The 19,533-nt window shown below is 48.3% G+C and overlaps 1 protein-coding gene across 1 annotated transcript; it reads right to left on the bottom strand.

Moving 5' to 3' along the window:
- Nucleotides 1–1,995: 1,995 nt before the first annotated feature.
- On the bottom strand, nucleotides 1,996–10,012 carry LOC130586119 (protein Wnt-3a; the record flags this gene model as incomplete). The annotated part of the gene is made up of 2 exons (XM_057386829.1): nucleotides 1,996–7,016; nucleotides 9,743–10,012. Coding segments are annotated over 2 exons (750 nt in total), but the record flags the coding sequence as incomplete, so codon positions are not given.
- Nucleotides 10,013–19,533: the final 9,521 nt, after the last annotated feature.

Here is a 19,533-nt window from a genome sequence, read left to right on the forward strand (position 1 = left end):
TGTGGCTTCAGGAACCCTCTCTGTCTGGATAGTGTTCACCTGAGAGCAGGATGCCCGTGGATGCCTTGGTGGACCTGTCCATGTCCATTTCCTGCTCCCCAACAGGACAAGCGGAGTTGYTCCTTTGGGGTCAAACCCACAACAAACCAGGCAGTGAAGCAGATTCAAATAAATATTTTTATGGAATAAGTCCATCCTCTGCTCTCTTTGAGACACCTGTACCTGATTCATGTCAGTCTAAGTGAGAGGAGAAGTGAGGCCATGCTCAGCTTTCCTTCTCAGAGAACCCAAAGAGAGTTAGGAATYTGGGATCCTGCCCATGGATGAAAACACACACTCGTGGGTGTCCACAAGGCTGTGTCTGCATGGGAGTTAGACATCTAAACACCCATGTCTGATGGAGAAGCTCTGCATGGATCTGTCAGATGTGCCCTGAGATTGAAGGGAAGCCCACATTCTTCCAGAGTTGCTTTTAGGAGCCAGTGGGGTACCCTGGAGCATCCCAGAAGGCTCTAGACACATATTTCAATAATTTAGTTCAGCCCTAAATGCTGAGTTTAGGCAAATGGAGCCCCTAATTTGGCTTGTATGGGAGTTTAAGCACCTAGCTCCCATGCAGATACCTGCCTTCAAGCACCCCACTTTGTATCCCAAATCYCACTCGAGGTCCCACTGCCTGGGAACCAACTCCTGGTGTTCTGTTTGTGCTTGAGAAAGATCTCCTCCTCCCGGGTGGAGATGCACCCAAGACCCCTCTGGAACTGCAGCAAAAGGGGAGCAGATGACGTGTCTGACCCCATGAAGACCCTGGAAGGGGCAGGAATGAGGATTAAACATCCCTTTTTTGAAATGGAGGCAGAGGAACCTCCATTTCCCATCAAACTGAGGGATCTGCACCCCACAGGTGTTAAAAGAGACCTGAGCCAGGGGGAGAGGAACTGCAAATCGAGAACTTCTGCTGGAGCACACAAGGGAGGGTGGGAAACATGAGATGGAAGGGTTAAGCGATGACTACAACAATGCAGGCAGATCCCACTGCTGCTTCCAGTGAGAGAGAGGAAATCTGAAAAGAGAGATACTCCCAAAACAAGGAGTCCCTGCTGAAACAGACAAGATTGAGCTTGGAGGAAGGTAGAAAATAGGAAACTGTAGGTAGAAGAAGAGATGAGATCTCATCCTGTCCAGCCCGCCTTCTCTCCCATCACCCAACACTCTCTTACAGCTCCTCATGCCAACWGTTGGAGCACAGGAACAGCAGATGGGAGCAAACATCCCCCTCACTCTGCCGCTTCCCAGCAGCCTGGAGCAGATCCCTGTAAGAGCCAGGAGCTGTTTTCCTGTGAGCAGGCTCTTGAACCAGGTGCAATGGCTGATGTCTGCAGGATTTGGTGCCTCTCATGGCCCTGTTTTCATCTTCCCAAACGGAYTTCATTAAAGCATCAAGGGAAGCCTTGACAAATTTCCAAAGGGCAGATCCTGTGACTGGATTCACAACTCCCAGCTCCTGCAGAGTGCTATAACCCTGGATATCCCCAACAACATAAAACACCATATTTTCAGCACTTGAAAACAATCTAAAAAGAAAAGAGAGGCAAAGCTCAGAGTGTTTTTCCTGCATACAGATTTAGGGATGGGGCCATGACATGAACCCACACGAGAAATGTAACATAACCCATGGATATCTCTGTGGCAGTATATCTGAATGCACTGAAAACACCAGAAATATTTGAGACTGAGAGGCTGAAGAAATTATTCTCTGAGGTTTGCTAATACAGAAATCCTGCAGTGCTCAGCTGAGACGACAGCACTGCAGGRCTGATGTTGCCAGTGCTGACTCGGGGATTTTTGTACCATGTTGCATTGTGTGGTGTGGTTGTTTCTGCAATCCCYTCCAAAAATTAAACCCTGACTGCCTTAGTTCTGCATGTGAAGCTCCTCCCAGGGAGTAAAAGCAATTCTGGAGGCTTCAAAATGCTTTGGAGGAGAGACAGGAGACTGTCAGTGCTGGGCATGACACTCAGCTGAGAGAAACACACCAGGGTCAAGTAACAGAGAATGTCATGCATTTCCCTCCCCATATTTTCATTTTCTTTGAGAAAGAGAAGCCCCCAAATTCTACAACTAAACCAAACCAAGGGAAAAAAACCAAACAAAACCAATCTCCTAAACTTTCCATTTCTTTCATAGAAAGAAAAGAGATGAGGCCAAATTCACCCCCCACAGAATGTGTGTTTTATGGGTTGGATGTGGAACTGACAGGGCCTATCTAAACCCATTTGTTCAGCTAAAGGCGAGGTTGGATAGCAGCAGGTGAGAGGATGGAATTATGTGCCTTTGTCACTTTATTTTTTTACACCTGTGTCACTTGGTTGGGTGACATCTTCTCCCTTTTCCCCTGCCAGACTCACCCCTGGTACAAACCCTCTGCCTGAGGACAAACCTCATCAGGGGACACTGAAGGGAAGGACACCAGAGATCGTGGAGGTGGAGCTGGCCAGCTCCCATCTGTGAGAAAGGAATTATGCTTTCTTTTGGCTACAGATGGGAGCATTACAYCAGGATGGGGCAGAAGGTTTGAAAAACAGGTTTGAAAGCGATCTCCAGAGAAGTGCACAATTCAGCTGCCTGCACCAAGACATCTCAGATCATTTTGGACACCCAGCAGTCTCTGATTGTCCAGGTTTAAGATTTGTGTGGGTCTTAGGCCATTGAAACAACACCTAAACCCTGATGGGATATTGCAGGGAACCTAAAATACCACCAGATGTTTATATTATTGAGTGAAACCCCAGCACCCTGCCATAAGGAAGGTCCTACTCTTTCCACAGGAGCAGCTGAAGCAGGAGGCAGCTCTGGGTGGTGTTTACACCATCTCCTGTAGGGAGGGATGGCACCTCACTAATCCTTGGCTCCGTTTTTCACACCAGTATGGTGGAAACCCTGACTGGAGATGCCCGGTGTCCTCAGCTTTCCAAAGACACCTCCCGAATTCATGTGCAGCAGAGAGTGATTGGCCCAAAACCCTTCTCCAAAACCATGGGGTCAGACACTGGCCCAGCTCTCAGACCCCTCACGGGCTCTTTTCCCTTCTCAGGGATGGGCAGAATCAGACCCAGAACTGGAATTCCCAGGTGCACTGGGGATGAACAGAATTCAACGCAGGCATTTTTCATCGACTTTAGTAGCAGCTGCTCAACCCCTTACATTGTATCATCACAGAGATGATTAATTACATCACAAACCCAAACAAGAACCCATAGGCTTGGTTAAAAACCCCTTGAACTGGGGGGGGAGTCCCCAACCACTGAGCTATTTGAAGCCTGACCCCAGCTTGGAGCGAAGGAGCACAACTTCCAGCCCCTGTCATCTGATGATCACATTGTGGCTTCAACTCCTTGACTCATGGTGGACTTCACATCCTCAGTCTGGACCCAACAAAGAGCTCATCACTTATTCTGAGCTCAGCAGCTGAAGTCAGAGATACACCCAGAGGGTACTTAAACAAAGCTTAGGTGCCATCCTAATATAGTGAACCACCTTCTGGATTTGTTTCTTGCCATTGATCCCAGCAGAAAGTTAGATAAATAGCTTAGACGAGATAAAATAAATCCCACAGTCAAAATTCGTTCACCTCTAGAGGCAATTGCTCAGCAAATGCCCAGTTTCAATTCTTTCCCTCTGCTTCCAAAAAAAAAAGCTTCACCTGCTGGTGATGCTGGGGTTTTCTGGTGCAAGAACAGAACTGGTGGWTGCGAATATGCTGTGGATGGGCTGGGGTCAGATTCCAGCCTCCATGCATGGAAGCCAAATCCTTTGACCCATTTCTTCACTAGTGTGGTACAAAAGGGGTTTGAAAGCACTATGCCTAAAAATCTTGGGGCAAAATCAGTTGTGGGTGTGACCCCGCTGAATGATTTGAATTTTTGCTGTTTGGTCACCATTTATTGACAGAAGTTCCTGGTAGGGCGTGTCTGACATGTCTCACTGTCGCTGCTTGCACTGCATCATATCACATAAATCAGATGATCTTCCCTTATCCCGTCCTCTCCGATTCATCAATGTCCTCCACCCCATAAGTGGTTTTCTGCAGTTTGATTTCTTGACAGATTGTGTTTGAATGTTGGTCCTAGGTTCAATCTCCCCCTGCAGCGCCTTCCTTCTCTATTTCCCATAATGATCAGGTTTTCCTTTTCTCCATTAAGTGAATCAGCCATGCACCCAATAATTGATCTTTATTTAAATTTTCATGATCTGTTGCCTTCTACCAGTTGGTGTGTGGCCATCCATAGGGTGCAGGGTTTGCATGGACAGATACCACAGATTGGTTTTGCCCCCACATTTTTCTTTGCTTCTCTCGCTCTCCTCCTCTCTCCTTCTTTCCCTTCTGTGCCTCTGCTCTCATTTCACTGCAGCTTTTATTATTTTTTTAATTGCAAAGCACTGGTAAAAGTGCCTCCATCAATAAGCAAATCTTGCTCGTGCCCTCGGGCACAGCCCTGAGACAAATGGGTGATGCATAAACTGCACCAGCCTAGGAGTARTCCCAGGAGACGCTGTGACTCAGAGTCAACCCTCGGAGGCATCATTTCCTCCTGTTTTCTTTCTGAGGGGATTAAGCTCTGTTTGTTCCCTTCTTCTTCTGCATGCTCCCTCCTTTGGTCCCTGGGAAAAGGCTGACACGAAGAGAGGAGYCCTCTGATTTCTCTGCACACATTTTCAAGACTGAACAGCCAACAGCCATGATTACATAGCCATGAAATGGGAATTACCTCATGCCCTCCTTCCCTTCCCTGCTGAAGAGACAGAATAAACACCAATCCATTGTCCTTTGTCCTGGATAGCAACCCAAAAGCAGGGGTAGGGCAAAGAGRACACAGAGCAAGTGCATCTGAGGCTAAAACAGGCTGTGACTCCATGCTTGATCTGCCTCTCATTTACCCCAGTATGGACCAGGAATAACTCAAGCAGAGTTACAGTGCTGCAAATACCAAGGTGATGGGCTGCATTTGTGCCTGACACCCTGAAGGAAGTCCCRGTGCCCACGGAGGAGGTGAGACTTGTTTCTGTAAACTGTGATCCTGATCCAGAACTGGAAGCGGAGCAAAATGCAAAGATRGGGAGTCAGGGGTGAGCAGCAGAGATGGGCCAGCACTGCAAAGCTGGGCTTTGGCTCTGTGTCCAAACTCACCCAAACTCTGGGCTGGKTCAGAGTCCGGGTTTTGTCCATTTTAATCTGTGCCACTTTTAAAGGTGGGAGCGGCTGTAGAAATCAGGTGTGGAACAAAGTTTGRCTTGAGTCTGAGACTGCTCCAGCTTGTGGGGCGTGGTGGTGACAGTGGTTTGGTTCACCCACAGGTAAATTAAGGGGTGACAAGGAGTCCTTCAGATGTTGCTGACAGACTCAGGGCTCAGGCTGTTGCCAAATGCCCAGGAAGCCTGAAGGAGGTGCAGAGAGTGGATGGACTAAGTGCACTTTCCACTGTTGGTGATGGAATTCTCCAACGAGGTGGGAAGGGTGAACACTTTCCCTTTCCATCCTTTCCCTGGGGTGCTGAGGAGATGGATGTCCTGTGCCCAGGCCCAGTGAGTGTCTAGCCCTAGGAGATTCACTGCACTGCATCTTTCCAAGGAAGCCTCACTGGCTGAGCCACATCCCAGGCTGGAGAGCTGGAGCAGCATTCCCATTTGTGGGAATGTCTCCTCGATGCACACACTGAGTCCTCTTCACTTCACGTACAAGACACTGAACTTTTCGGCACTGTGCACATCACCTGTGTGCCAACAGGGTATTTGCAGGAAGTCATCAGCAGTTCTCTCTCTTTCTCTCTCTCTTCTCCTGCCTTCCCTTTCCACAGATGTCACAGAATCCTATGTCAAATCTGGCAGAAGCTACTAAGCTAAAAAGTCCATCACAAGAGCTTGCTCGTACTCCAGCTCTATTAGATAATTGTAGACTTCTCTGGTTCCAGGACAAAGGCAAAGAAGTAGWCWGTTCTTTTTTATTTTTAAAAATCCTTAATTTATCTGCTTTTATTTCTTTTGCCGCTGTTGCTCCTATTACACAGTCTGGCCATTTGGGTTTGCAGAGAGATCACTCAGAAAGCTCAGTGCTGTGGTCCAACACAGCCTCTGCTTGACTGAGGGAAAAGGAGATGCTTAGGAAGATGCAAGTCTTTCAAAGGACACTTAATCACACGAGTCACTTCAGGTGGTGAGAGCAGAGCAAACCCATGCTCTTGCCAATACTCTTCTCTCCAGCTCRGTGTTGCAGGCTGGTGGAAAAGCCGCTCTCCCGCCGGAGGCGTCGGCGTTGGGGYGGAACTTGTGTGACTGCCAGATGGACCTCGGGATAGCCCAGAAGTCATTAGACCTATTCTATCCAACCAGTTTTAGCCTTTTTATTTATTTATTTTTTTTGTCCAGTTTTTATTCTTTTAATATCAAAAAAGTAGACTTCTCTCACGTCTGCAACCTCAGAGGAAGTAGGCTCAAAATCCACTTCTCCACTCGGAGCCCGGCGAAGGGTCCTGCCCGCTTTATTTGCACGTGTGGACGTCATAGACTCGTATGCATTCCTGGCAGCGGACGTAGCAGCACCAGTGGAAGATACAGTGGCACTTCTCTTTCCGTTTCTCAGTCCTCGTGTTGTGCCCGCGGCCGCAGCACAAAAGGTCGCAGCCGTCAATCCCGTGGGAAGTGACGTTGCAGATCCTGTCGCGGGTCCCAAAGGAGCCTGTCTCRGGGTTGGGCTCGCAAAAGTTGGGTGAGTTCTCGTAGTAAACCAGGTCCTTCTCAGTGGGGGCCTTGAAGAAGTTGTATTTGGGCCGGAGGGTCTCAACCCAGCCGCGGGATTCCCGGTGCTTTTCCACCACCATTTCCGACGCGCTGTCGTACTTGTCCTTGAGGTAGTCGCCGATGACYCTGAAGTCCGGCTGGGACCACCAGCAGGTCTTCACTTCGCAGCTGCCCGAGAGCCCGTGGCACTTGCACTTGAGGTGCATGAGCTCAATGATGGACTGAAAAAGAGAAGAAAGGCAAAGGAGAAGGAAGAYGTTAACCTGCGATCAGAACACTGATCTCTTTGCCACCGTTTTCTAAAGAAATATAAATGTTTTCATAGATGAATTTACACTATTGTGAACAGAAATCCCCCAGTCAATGCCCTGCTCAATGCTGGATCTATGACATAAAACTTCTGTACTTTACTGTTTTAAGTGACTAGTTCTGATTTCCACCTCAAATTCAAGGATCTCCCAAAAACYTTCACCAAGGGATGAAGAGATTTCTGAGCTTATTAACTTCTGCCTTGTCAGTGTCCATGTGGGAATGTTGCAGTGCTGTCACCCAGGATCACAATTCATACACATCTGGGCAGAGAAGCAAAGAGCAGACAACGCTACTTAAACAAATTAAATGTGCAGCTTTTCCATTGGAAATTAAAGGAATATGGAATGTCCTAACAATCTAGAATAGAATTCCATCCTTTACATATGTTTTGTAGTTATTTAATCAAACAAGGTTCAAGCCTTGCTCTGGCTACTTTCAGAAACTGGAAAGGAATTAAGTTTTATTTTTAAGCCAGTGTTAGGATTTTTCTGAAATCATTTCAAAGGCAAAAATGATAAGTGCCCAGCCTTTGATTTGAAAGGCTCAKGACTCAACACAAAACACTTTCCTGAGATAAATGGGAGAATGATTATTGATCCCAGACATTTGCTATTTGTTTTTACYTCTTATGAAATGAGTTTAATCATTTCTAGAGGTGTTGCCCTCCAGTACTCTTGAGGTGGGAGACAATCTTATGCAACCGGCTTGATAATCTGCATTTTCAGAGTGATCAGCAAATTTCAGTGTACGTGAACAGACGAGTGCCAGCCTGAGCCCAAGAGATTTGCCATGAATCAGCACCTTGGTGCTCACCAGGTGCTTTCCTGTGTTATTTACGGAGTATCACCCGCCGCAAAGCAGGTTGTAATTAGCCGTGAGACAGAACCGCAAAGGTTTGGTTCATATAATCACACTGAACTTAATCAAAACTCCTGGCGGGGTGGTAGGGCTGGAGCTTGTACGGGAACTAAGGTGAAACATTGCCCATGGCTCRGGTTTAGCTGGGAACACTCGAGTATGGAGGCCTGGAAGAGCTGCCCTGTAGGTGCTGGCACGGTGAGAATGGAGAACATCAGTGCTCTCTGAACACTGGGATTTCAGGTCATGGTGTGATATCTGCTCTCTAATCTGGTACCTGTAAAACGTCCTAAAAGAGCTCAGTGTTCAGGGACAAGACTTAGAGTAAAAGACCTCTGCAGGCCTATGATCACAGGGATATTTTCTCTTTTTTTCCACCAAGGATTCTCACTTTAAGGGAAATCCTTCCCTTCCTCTCCATACAGCTTATCCACAGCCCTTTTTGTCCCTTTACATATCCCAGTAACTGCCACCAGCAATGCCCTATCCCTGGGGCTACCTGAGATAATTTACACCAGAGCTGGAGGAAACCACATTATTGCTTGTGGTTGCCCCCACTGCAGACAATTTTGGTCTCTGGTGGTATTTCCCTTCCAAAAGTGGTATTCCTTCAGCTCTGCTGTGGTGTGAGGTGGGATAACTGGGAATTCACAGTATCCACTTGAGGAGCTGTCCCCAACCTGTCTGAGGACAGATGTCCCAGCACAGCCGCTGTGGTGGCTTTGCCATAGCTYAGTGCACAAAGGTCCTCCTGAACACATACAACACCTTCTTCTGAGGGGACAAGACCCCATTAACCTGTCCTCTGTCATCTCAGAGAAGCTGCAGAATCTCTGTTAGAAAGAGATTTGTGGTTCAGTTCCACAAATTGTTTCCCACAAATTACATTCTTCTGCCATTATGGGCTGTTCTCGAGATTAAAAAAAAAAAAAAAAAAGAATATAGTCTTATTGGGATTATTCCACCTAGGGAAAAGTTTCACTGTGTGTAAAATAGCCATTGCAATGGGAAAATTTTGTGCTTTCTTTTCCCCAGTACATATTGTTTCAGGATTGYTTGAACTAAAAAGAGCTTCAGCGCATGGTCCAAGGTTAATCAGGAGGTAACAGAGTCACATTGCCTCTAATTCTGTTTAAATATTTCCAGGGAAATAGAACAGGATTGAGAAGTTTGGTGGTGGGAAAAGCTCTGCTGCTCTTCTGCTCCCTCAAGGCTGCAGAGAAGGGAGTGGACAATTGCACTCAAACTTTAGAAGCTCCACAGACAATGGAACAGGCAGAATTAGGACATTATTAACTGAGTTAATAACTCTAATCATAGAATCACAGAATTATTTGGGTTGGGAGAGACCTTAAAGATCGTTCAGTTCCAGCCACCCTGGCATGGGCAGGGAACCTTCCACTATCCCAGGTTGCTCCAAGCCCTGTCCAACCTGGCCTTGGACACTTCCAGGGATGGGATGTCCGCAATTTCTGTGGGCAGATGTCCTCCTGAGATGGGATGAAATCCCACCCTACACCTGCCTTGCTCCATTCTCTATAAAAGAGCTCTGGACAGCTGGCTCCAAGACAGACATTTTAACTCTGGGTGGGTGAATTTAGGTGGAGCTTTCACAGATCAGGCACAGCAATCTGTAACTATCATAGGACATGGTATTACATTTTGTGATGTAATGTGCCCAGATTCACGTCTTTTGAATCCCCTAAATTCCCTCCCACCCTTCATTACATCAGACAAGAAAATAAAAACAGGAAAKGTTAAACTCAAATGTCCTTACGGTCCTTCCAGCCTCGTTGTTGTGCCTGTTCATGGCCGAGCGAGCGTCGGGTCGGTTCTCCCGCGCGTCTGCGAACTCCCGGGACACCATGCTCCCGAACTCCACGTCCTCGCTGCAGCCCCCCCACTTCCAGCCCTCGCCAGGAGAGCCCTTGTGGCGCGTGTCACAGCCRCAGATGGTGGCCGAGCCCTCGGCGCAGGATCTGGTCACGGCGAAGGCCACCCCAGCGGAGGCGATGGCGTGGACAAAGGCCGACTCCCTGGTGGCTGTGAAAGAGAGCAGTCAGTGAATAACGGCCARAGAAGGACGGATTTGATCAGCCCCRTGAACATCTTCTCTGCAGGGCATGGCACGAGGCCAGGAAAGCCTCCTCTTCCCTGTGGTCTGGCTTGGACCCGCTCCAAAGACTTTCTTTTGCTAGGAAATGAGCTCCTGCGCAGACAGGACCAGGCTTGATCCAAGGCCACTGCGGTCAGCCAAGAAGTTCTGGCTGGGGTCATCCTCAGGTCTTTGGATAGGGCCATGGCACCACAGAAAGCTGTGCAAACCTGAATTTCAGGGGGCATATGGAATATTCTATAGGGTACTTTGCAGTCAGTGCACCATACAGCCACACCAGGAGCTGTGGGCTTGGCCTCTGACATGCAGAATTTGGGTATGTTCCCAAAAAAATGGAAAATGCAGGAATACTCTGAACAATATCCTCACACTGAGTGGTGGGACCAGCACCAGGTAAAGCTCCTTTTCCTTGGCTGGGAGAGGTGCTGGTGGCTGGAAGTCAGGAAAAAGCCAGGATGGCCACATCCTCCGTCCTCACCATGGAAACCAAACCCTGTCCCCACCCTCCATCCTTTTCCCCGAGGCTGCGCTTCTCACTCGATGACAGTTCAAGGTACACCTGGAAAGCCCAAAGCTTTCCTCACTTCCCTCTTAAAGTCCCTACCAAAGGGACTGGAAATGAGCTTCCCTTTTCTGCCCATTGCCTCGGGCTGGTGGGTGGGATCAGCCAAAAGATGTCATGGTTAAGGACTGAGGAAGTTTAATTTCAGTGAAGACCTCCCATCAGARCCTTCCATCCTAGGAAGARGGAAGGGGAGCAGGGAAGGCTTTCCTGGATGGTGGTGCTTTTTCCACACTGTGCCAAAATTAAAACCAAACTTTTCAAACTGCTTTACAAGATAYCAATTTTTATTTCCCTTCTCCCTCCCAGTTTTGGTTTCTTCACTCACAAGAAATCACCCTGGAGTTCAACACCACACCTCAGATGYCACCACTGCTTTTTGGCTGCAGTAAAGTGGGATTTTTGCCATGAACAATTCTCAAGCCTTTGAGGCAATTCYAAGCAGACACAACAATTCTGATAGCTGGCCTCCCTTAACCTCTTTCACTATTCCCCACACACCTTGTGTTTATAAACCAGTTATCTAAGAAATTGTGTCATTTCTGACACCTTTCCATGGGCAAACTGAAATATGAATGGATCCATAAAAGCACAAGATCACATTTTCAGTTGATGCAACTTCACCAACTTCTACTGAGCTTTGTATCAGCTGACTACTCAAAAACCACTCAAACCTTCCCTGCACCATATTTTGCTGATCTGAGCTTTCCTTGGGCATTTTGGCTTAATCTTTACCTTCCAGATGCTTCCAGGCTTCRCTAACATGAAGAGAGTTTAATACACCAAGCCAAAAACTCAACATGTTTTTGGGGTGCAATCAAAACTGAGGAGAAGTCCCGGCTGGATTGGAGGCTTGAGCAAGAACTCCAACTTTGCTTTGGGAAGACTACCAACTACAACAATATGCAAATCCAACAATGTGCATGAACTCACAAGCTGAAGGGATGAGCAATGTCCTGGAACATGTTTGTCAGGGCACATGGGGAGGTTAGTAAGTCACCGAGGGCTACAACCGAAAAAAAAGAAAAGGAAAATGCAGGAACCCTCAGGTCCCGGTCGTGATTTCAAAAAGCCCTTGCTCAGCATCTGTCCAGCCTGGATGATCCCAGTGTCCTGCAAATGATGATTGTGCAGTTCTTGAGAASTCAGCTTTGAGTATGAACAGGAGAGCCCCATTCTTACAGGACTTGAGACTTTGCATCTTGAGCTTGCCTAAGTCCAGGTGGGATCCAGAAATAAAATTTTGGGCATGGGGAACTTCCCACGATGTCTCCAAGGAAATTTCTGACCAGCCCTGGAATCTCTGAAAAACAAAGGCCTCTCACAGAAGCCAGTGAGATGAGGTGGTGGTGGGAGGTGGAAGGTGCAGTGTCTGCCCAGAGCAGAGCTGACACGCCTCCCACAYCCTCCCAGTGCGACCCAACTAATCCTGAAACCTTTTCATAAAACCACACAACGGTGGGATTGGAAAGTACCTCAAAGATCATGCAGTTCCACCATTCCCAGTCTTTCTGGCCAGGGCTGCTTTCACCCCATTCTCCACCCAGCCTGGGATTGGGATTGGGATTGGGATTAGGATTGGGATTGGGATTGGGATTGGGATTGGGATTGGGATTGGGATTGGGATTGGGATTGGGATTGGGATTGGCCAGGCCCCCATGCATGGCCTTGTTGAGTTTCAAGAGCTTTGCACAAACCCACATCTCTTGCCCAGGTTCCTCTGGATCCATCCCTTCCCTCCAGCTGGTGACTGCACCACACAGCCTGGTGTCACCAGCAAACCTCCCGAGACTGCCCTGGACCCCACTGTCCATGTCACCAACAAACAACACCAGTCCCAACACCAGTCCCAAGGTCTCCCCTTGGATGTGGAGCTGTTGACTGCATCCCTTTGAGTGTGCCCATCCAGCTGACTCCTGATCCACCAGATGATTCATCCATCAAATCCAGGTGTAAATCTCCAATTTAGAGACAAGGATGTCGTTCTTTTCCCATGTTCCTTGGGTTCCCATCCCTTGGGAATCACCCTTCCCTCTGCTCAGGAGAGATCTGAYCCAGGCCTTGAGCTCATTGGGAAGGTGCTGTAGGTGCTGAACTGATGTTTGCAAACCTGGTGGAGACCCCCTGTGTCTTCCCAAGCTTGGACCAAAAAAGAAGTGTCTACAGTCATGGTGTTTGTGCAGAAAAACTTCTCCTGTGTGGGCATGAGAGGGGTGGYCTTGGCTTAGGAGTCCACAGGTTGTGGATCCATCCTGGCTCAGCACAGAGATGTTTTCCTGTTTATCTCCCTCATGACCAGAAGGACATTGAGGGGCTGAAGCATATCCAGGGAAGGGAATGGGGCTGGGGAAGGGTCTGGAGCGCCAGGAGCAGCTGAGGGAGCTGGGAAAGGGGCTCAGCCTGGAGAAAAGAGGGATTAGAGGGGACCTTGTGGCTCTGCGCAACTCCCTGACAGGAGGGGGCAGCCGGGGGGGTCGGGCTCTGCTCCAGGGAACAGGGACAGGAGGAGAGGGAACGGCCTCAAACTGTGTCAAGGATTGGATTTTAGGGAAATGTGGATATTTGGGTCGGATRTTAGGGAAAATTTCCTCACAAAGAATTGTCAGGCATTGGAAGGGGCTGCCCAGGGCAGTGGTGGTGTCACCTGGAGGGTTTTAAAAGGATGTGGCACTTGGGAATGTGGTTTACCAGCAGATGTTGCAGTGCTGGGTTAATGTTTGGGCTCAGTGACCTTGCTGGTCTTTTCCAACCTTAAGGATTCCACGATTCCATGACTGTCCAGGTGCAGAGCTCACCAAACCCCAGTGAGCTTCAGGCAGCACAGCCTGGAGAATTCCTGTGTTTGCCAGGACTCGGTCACAGCTGAGAAAGCAGTTCCASGCAGACAGTTTTGGCTGTAGAGACCAAACCCAAAATCTCAGGTCCATCCCCTAAACTCTCCACTGTTTTGAGCCCTTGTTGGAAACCAGGAGGGTATTGATGGGATTTGCCTTAAGAAGCACCAATTACACTCAATTCTTCCCTTCCCAGAAAGCGCTCGGTGCCTTTTACAGCCGGGATGGGACGCAATCACTCCCCTGCTTTTGAAATGCAGCCACCACTTAAGAGTGCACAACAGGAAGCAAATCGCGTTCTATCTGATCGTAACTACCTGGGGAATGCAGGCAGGCAGGGCAAAGGAGACGAGATCTGGCCCCGGGGCACTGAGGTGAGGAGTTTTGTCTCTTGAGAAAGTCRCAGCCCCGATCTCTTAATGACTCCAAGGAATTAGGGCACTGCGTTCACATCTCCTACCCCTAACTTAAGGCACCGGGTTCAATATTGACGCAGATGGAGCGCTGCCACRGCGTGAATCACGTCCTGCCACTTCCCAAGCCATGGGACAGTCCTGGCGTTCCGGAGCACGCCTGACCCTGCCGAGCTCCGAGGAGCTCCCCGGGATGTGGCCGGAGGCGGTGTGGCTGCAGGAATGGAGAAGGAGTGCATGGAGATGGAGATAAGCAGAAGGAAAGCATGCACTTGTAATGGAAATGAGGGGTTATTAAGGTGCCATATAAAAATGCAGGAGATTTAGCGAAGATAGCGGGGAAGTGCCGTGTATTTGTCAGGTCGCCTCATTCCTCTCTGGGTGGTTCTGGTAGCAGGAGACGTGCAGCTCGCTGGGGCTTGAGGAGAGYCTCTGGAGAGTCCTCTGGCAGGAGGAGGTTAACAGAGACTAATATCTCCTGGAGATGTTAACTTCAGAGCATTTTAACCACTTTGTTTTCAGGGCAACACCAAACCAAGCTCTGGCTTTGGTTTGTTTTAATTCCTGCCTGCTCCTGAGTTTCCCTGCAGGGCCCAGAGTCTTGGATATCTGGTGCTGCCAGGTACCCCGTTCTGGACCCTCTTGGAGGGATTGAATATCAGTGAAAAAGGTGCTGAGACTTACTTTAGGGTTGTCCCTAAAGCAGAAGTGTCCACATCACTGGTTCCTTTTGCCAAGTGTTTCCTGGGAAGCTTAGCCTGTGAATCTGAGATTCTGAATGTCCCCTGAATATCCCATGCAGAACAACTCTGACCACTTGTCCCAGCACCAAACCCATGTGAGGTGCAAAAACATGGCTGAGTAATTTAATTTTGATAATCCAGGGGTCTGAGGATGATGTGACCTAAAATTTGCTTTCCTGTCGTGCCAGGGCTTTTTTTTTTTTTTTTTTTTTTTTTTTTTTTTTTTTGTGACTTTAGGCAAATCTTTTAGTCCCTCTCGGCTTCTGTTTCCTTATCTGCACACCTGAGAACAATCCTGCTTATCTCCTCAGGAGTCTGCAATGCTAAACTCAATGATGCTTTCAGAACTGTGGGCAGAAGGAGCTGGAGCCAACACAGAGTTCTCAGATTGTGGAATGAAGAAGGCAAATGAATGATTGCGTAAATATCTCAGCTGTCCAATACACGAAACCTGCTCTCATGTGTTCTTCTGCCCAGACAATGACTTATTCTCCCTGAATGGTTTATTTTGCTATTTCATTTATGTATTTATTATATTTTATTTATCTATTGCTATTATTTATTTATAATGATTTATTTTGCTATTTAAAGTCCCTTTTTACCACATCTGTACCATGACACTGAGCCCTGTTGTCCCCATTCCTGAAACCATAAATCTTTCCTGTTTGAAACAGAGTCCTTGGAATGAAGCACTRATCTAATGCCTTTTGGGGCAGGATAATGAATAAACAACATGGAAAATAATATAATTGTCCCAGAAAATGAAGGAAAGAATTCCCAGCCAYGTCTGCTCTCAAGGAGAGGGTCCTGCTCACTGTTTCACGATAGGAAAGACATTGGAAAGATGTGGCTGTAAGCCCTGAGTTTCTGACACCACAGACTCCTGGAGTGCTCTTGGGAGGGGTACTTAGCAAAAAAATGGAGTAAAATGGAGTAAAATGGAGTAAAATGGAGCAAATGGAACATCTGTTTAGCAGGACTGTGGGGAGGATTCATGCTGGTTTCTCTGATCTTTTTTTTTCAAAGCTAAAAGTCTACAGAAAGGTACCTGTGGCTCCAGCTATTTGAGACACCCATCTCTGAGGGGTGGAAGGTGCAAAAGGCTTTCCAGCATTTTTCTGGTAGGGCAGAGTCCCTAAGCATACGAGGGAGTGTGAGGAAGGGTTTCAATTCCCTCCTTGGCTCCAGGGGATATAAACCCACAGCTGTCAGTTAGGATTCGCACAATAGCTGACACTACACTGACTCTGGATTAAAAGGGAAAAAGCCTAACCGAATAAACCTCAAGAACTAAGAAACTGGGAAAAAAACTGGGAACAACCTGATGTTTCTGTTATTTGGAGCAGCACAATGCTGCCTCTTAAACTGGGAGCCTCCCCGAACAGCTCCATTTTTCATGGCTCCTGTGGGCCCTCCTGCACCTTTGGCATCACAGGGAYGGGAAGGTGTTGTCCAATGGAAAAAGTGTGAAGACTTTTGCAAGCCCAGCCTTTGACTGAGGTGCAGTGAATTTAGATTTTGGCTGCAGAATGAAGATCACCACCCAGCTGTTATGAGCTCACTGGTTTCCCCCTTTAACCCAGCCAGGGAGACACCTTCCCTGGATGTGGGAGCAGAGCTGTGCCATTCCCTTGTGGGCACGGTCACCCATGAAYGTTTCCATGAAGATAAACCAGAAGGGCTCCAATCAAAGCTCGTGCTGCACCACTTTGGATGAAAAAGAAGAATCCCAGAAAAGATTAATCCCAAACGAGCCTGCTGAGTTGTGAAGTAGCTGGTGGCTCCTGGGAGAAGGAGTTTCTGTAGGCTCTGACAGCCTTGCAGGCACAGCTGCTTTCTGAACAGCGGGAGCGAAATCCAGCGGGAGTGGTGAGTCAGAGCTGCCAGGGTTTGCAAAAGCACACRGAGGCATTGCTGCTGGCTTATACCAACACAAATGGCATTGCCTGCTGGCCCTGAAACCCACGTGCAGCACAAGCAATGCAGCCCAGCTTTTCCCAGATTCCAGCAGAGGATACTCCAGTCCCTCAGCCCAGATAGGCTCTGCTGAACTTGCTGGCCAGCAGATCCCCAAAAGACAAAAACTGAGAGTTCAGGATATGGGGATGATGTCCCCCACCCTACAATACTCTTTGGGGGCTCAGAAGAAAGAATTCTCAGCAGGGCCTGTTGAGCTAAAATAGAGGTAATGGTTTTAAACTAAAAAAAATGTGGATTCAGACATGACATAAGGAAGAAATTTCTTAGGATGAGGGTGGAGAAATACTGGAACAGGTTGTCTAAAGAGGTGGGGGATGCCCCATCCCTGGAAACAGCYAAGGTGAAGTTAGGTGGGGCTTTGAGCARCCTGATMTATTGGAAGGTGGCCCTGCTCACTTCAGGGCAGTTGGACTAGATGAACTTTAAAGCTCTCTTTCAACCTAAACAATTCTAAGAAACAAAGGTTCACATTTTCACAGGACATACTTCTCCCCAGGGAAAGGAGTGAATAAGGGGAAAAAAAATATTAAAAGCTTTTTTTTTTTCTTTGAATGATCACAAAGCAGGAAATTGTTTGCCAATCAGAACTATTAAATATTGGCCCAGCACCAGGGTAAGGCAGAGAACAGGGAACTCCTTGGCACACGCCAGCTGACAGATCCATCCTCGCTGCACAGACAGTGCCCAAGTGCTGGAGGGGAAAAAGCGTCATTGCCATTGCAGGGGAGGAGGAAGAGGAGGAGGAGGAGGAGGAGAAGGAGGAGGATCACAGAGGTCTCACAGCTGCTGGGAGCCTGACATCGCTTGTGGGGAAAATACTGGGAACGCTGGAAACCAAATATTGGCTCTGGCAGCCTCGGAGGCAGGGGAGCTTCAGCCCCCCCACATTCCTCTCGATTGTAGCAAGGGAGGATCCCATCTCAGGTTCAGCAACCCAAAGGTTTTACCTAAGCCTGGCTCAGCCTCAAGCTTCCTTCAGTTTCCCTCTGGAGAGGTCCCTGTGTCCAGAGTCCCCGTGTCCAGAGTCCTTGTTTCCCTCGGCCCATCCTCACCATCTGCAGGGCGTTGGTCTCCTGCAGCACCTGGCACCTCCTGCATCACCCCTCCACTGCTTAAAAGTGGATCCTTATTCCACACTTGCTCTTTCCTTTCAAAAACGTGCCTTCCACCTATTAGGATGGAGACATGGCCTTGGATGCACTCAAACTATAAAAGGAGGGGACAAGTCACCTCCCTAGTGGGAGGAAGACTCATTCCACAGAGCGCTTTCCCAAATTCCACAGCATGASCTGTGCTTGTCCTGGTTATACTGGAAAATACTATCCTAAGTGAAAACTTCGAGAAGAGATCATGAGATTTTGGGATCTCTAAAGCTTTTGTTTCTTTCCTTGTGTCACTCCCAAGCCTAAACCACCAAGCAGCCAAGTGCCCTGACCCCAATTTTCTGCTCAACCGTAGCAGCATCGGTCAGGAAGAACTTGTGGTTACTCTGAGAATATTCCAGAGGCTTTGGGGAGATCAGAGCCTGGTGACTGCCTCACTCAGTGGGATGCACAAAGGGCCTCTCTGGGCACGGGTGACCCCAAAACTCTGCCTCAGTTTACCCATTTGCAAAGCAGTGGGCAGAAAGCTCATCTTACACTCTCCATCCAGCCTGAGCTTTGGGCACCATTTCAGCCTGCGGCATTCCWTTGGAGAGGGGCAAAAGGGAGGAGATTTCTCCTCACATGATGCCTTATTGCCCCAGGAATGATGCCTGTGTGGGTACCACTCTAATCCATGGGGTCTTCCAGGAGAACCTCGGTACCTCGAGCTGCCTCTGGGCTGAGCTGTGACCACCCCATTGCAAGGGAGTGGGACCAGAGGACCATCCATCCAAACTATTGGATATTCCAACCAAAACTATTCTATGATTCCATCACATGGAGGCTTCCTAACCAGCACCTCATCTGGGCTTACAGTGATTACAGGTTTTGGCAGCAGCTCCAGGACATTCCAGAGCAGCTCTGTGTTGCMCAAAGATGTGTCCAGAGTTACATAAATCCCCATTAATGTTATCCTGAAGACCTGGATTACTTGGGAACCTTTGGAGAGGAGCAGAGCCTAAATGGCTGCCTGGGATCCCTAGGATGCAGAAGGATCACTAATTCCATTCCCAGGAGATCTGTTCGTAAGTCTGGAGTCAGAGAATCACAGAATCACAGAATCACAGAATCACAGATTCACAGAATCACAGATTCACAGAATAACTGAATCACAGAATTGCAGAATTACGGAATAAGAATCACAGAACCACAGAATGGTTTGGATTGGAAAGAGACCTTAAAATCATTTCATTGCAACCCCCTGCCATGGGCAGGAACACCTTCCACTGTCCCAGGTTACTCAAAGCCCCATCCAGCCTGGCCTTGAATGCTTCCAGGGATGGGGAATTCACAGCTCCAGTCTCCACGCAGTTCTACAGACTGACATGAATGATCTGGAGCCATTCACCACTGAAACCCAAGCTCCTCTTGCTTGCCTGGTGTAGCCATTCCCAAGTGGGTTGATCTCCAGCTCTAGGGAAGCCCACTCTGACAGAAGAGCAGTCCTTGGGGTCTTCAGGTAACCCGGACCTTCCCTGGAATGGGATGAGGGTGGCTCCAAGAGCAGCTCTGGGAGAAATGCAGCACCCACAGCACAGCAGGTGACGCCAACCAGGAGCTGCCCCGTGGCTCTGTGTGACACCACAGGCTGTCCCCTCTTCACAGAGAGCCCTGTCAACTCTAAGCCCAGCTCTGATCCTGCAGAGTTTCTCATCAAAATCCAGCTCCTGGGTTTGCTTGGCTTTTTTATCCATTTAAAAATCAGGCCCCTAAATGCAAAGATTCATGCAAATGGGTAATAACAAGAAGTTAACCACATTTTTGCATATCTGAAA

The sequence above is a fragment of the Malurus melanocephalus genome, unplaced genomic scaffold (assembly GCF_030028575.1).
Source record: "Malurus melanocephalus ecotype Western Australia unplaced genomic scaffold, MMel_1.1 scaffold_1069, whole genome shotgun sequence".
Taxonomy (NCBI): domain Eukaryota; kingdom Metazoa; phylum Chordata; class Aves; order Passeriformes; family Maluridae; genus Malurus; species Malurus melanocephalus.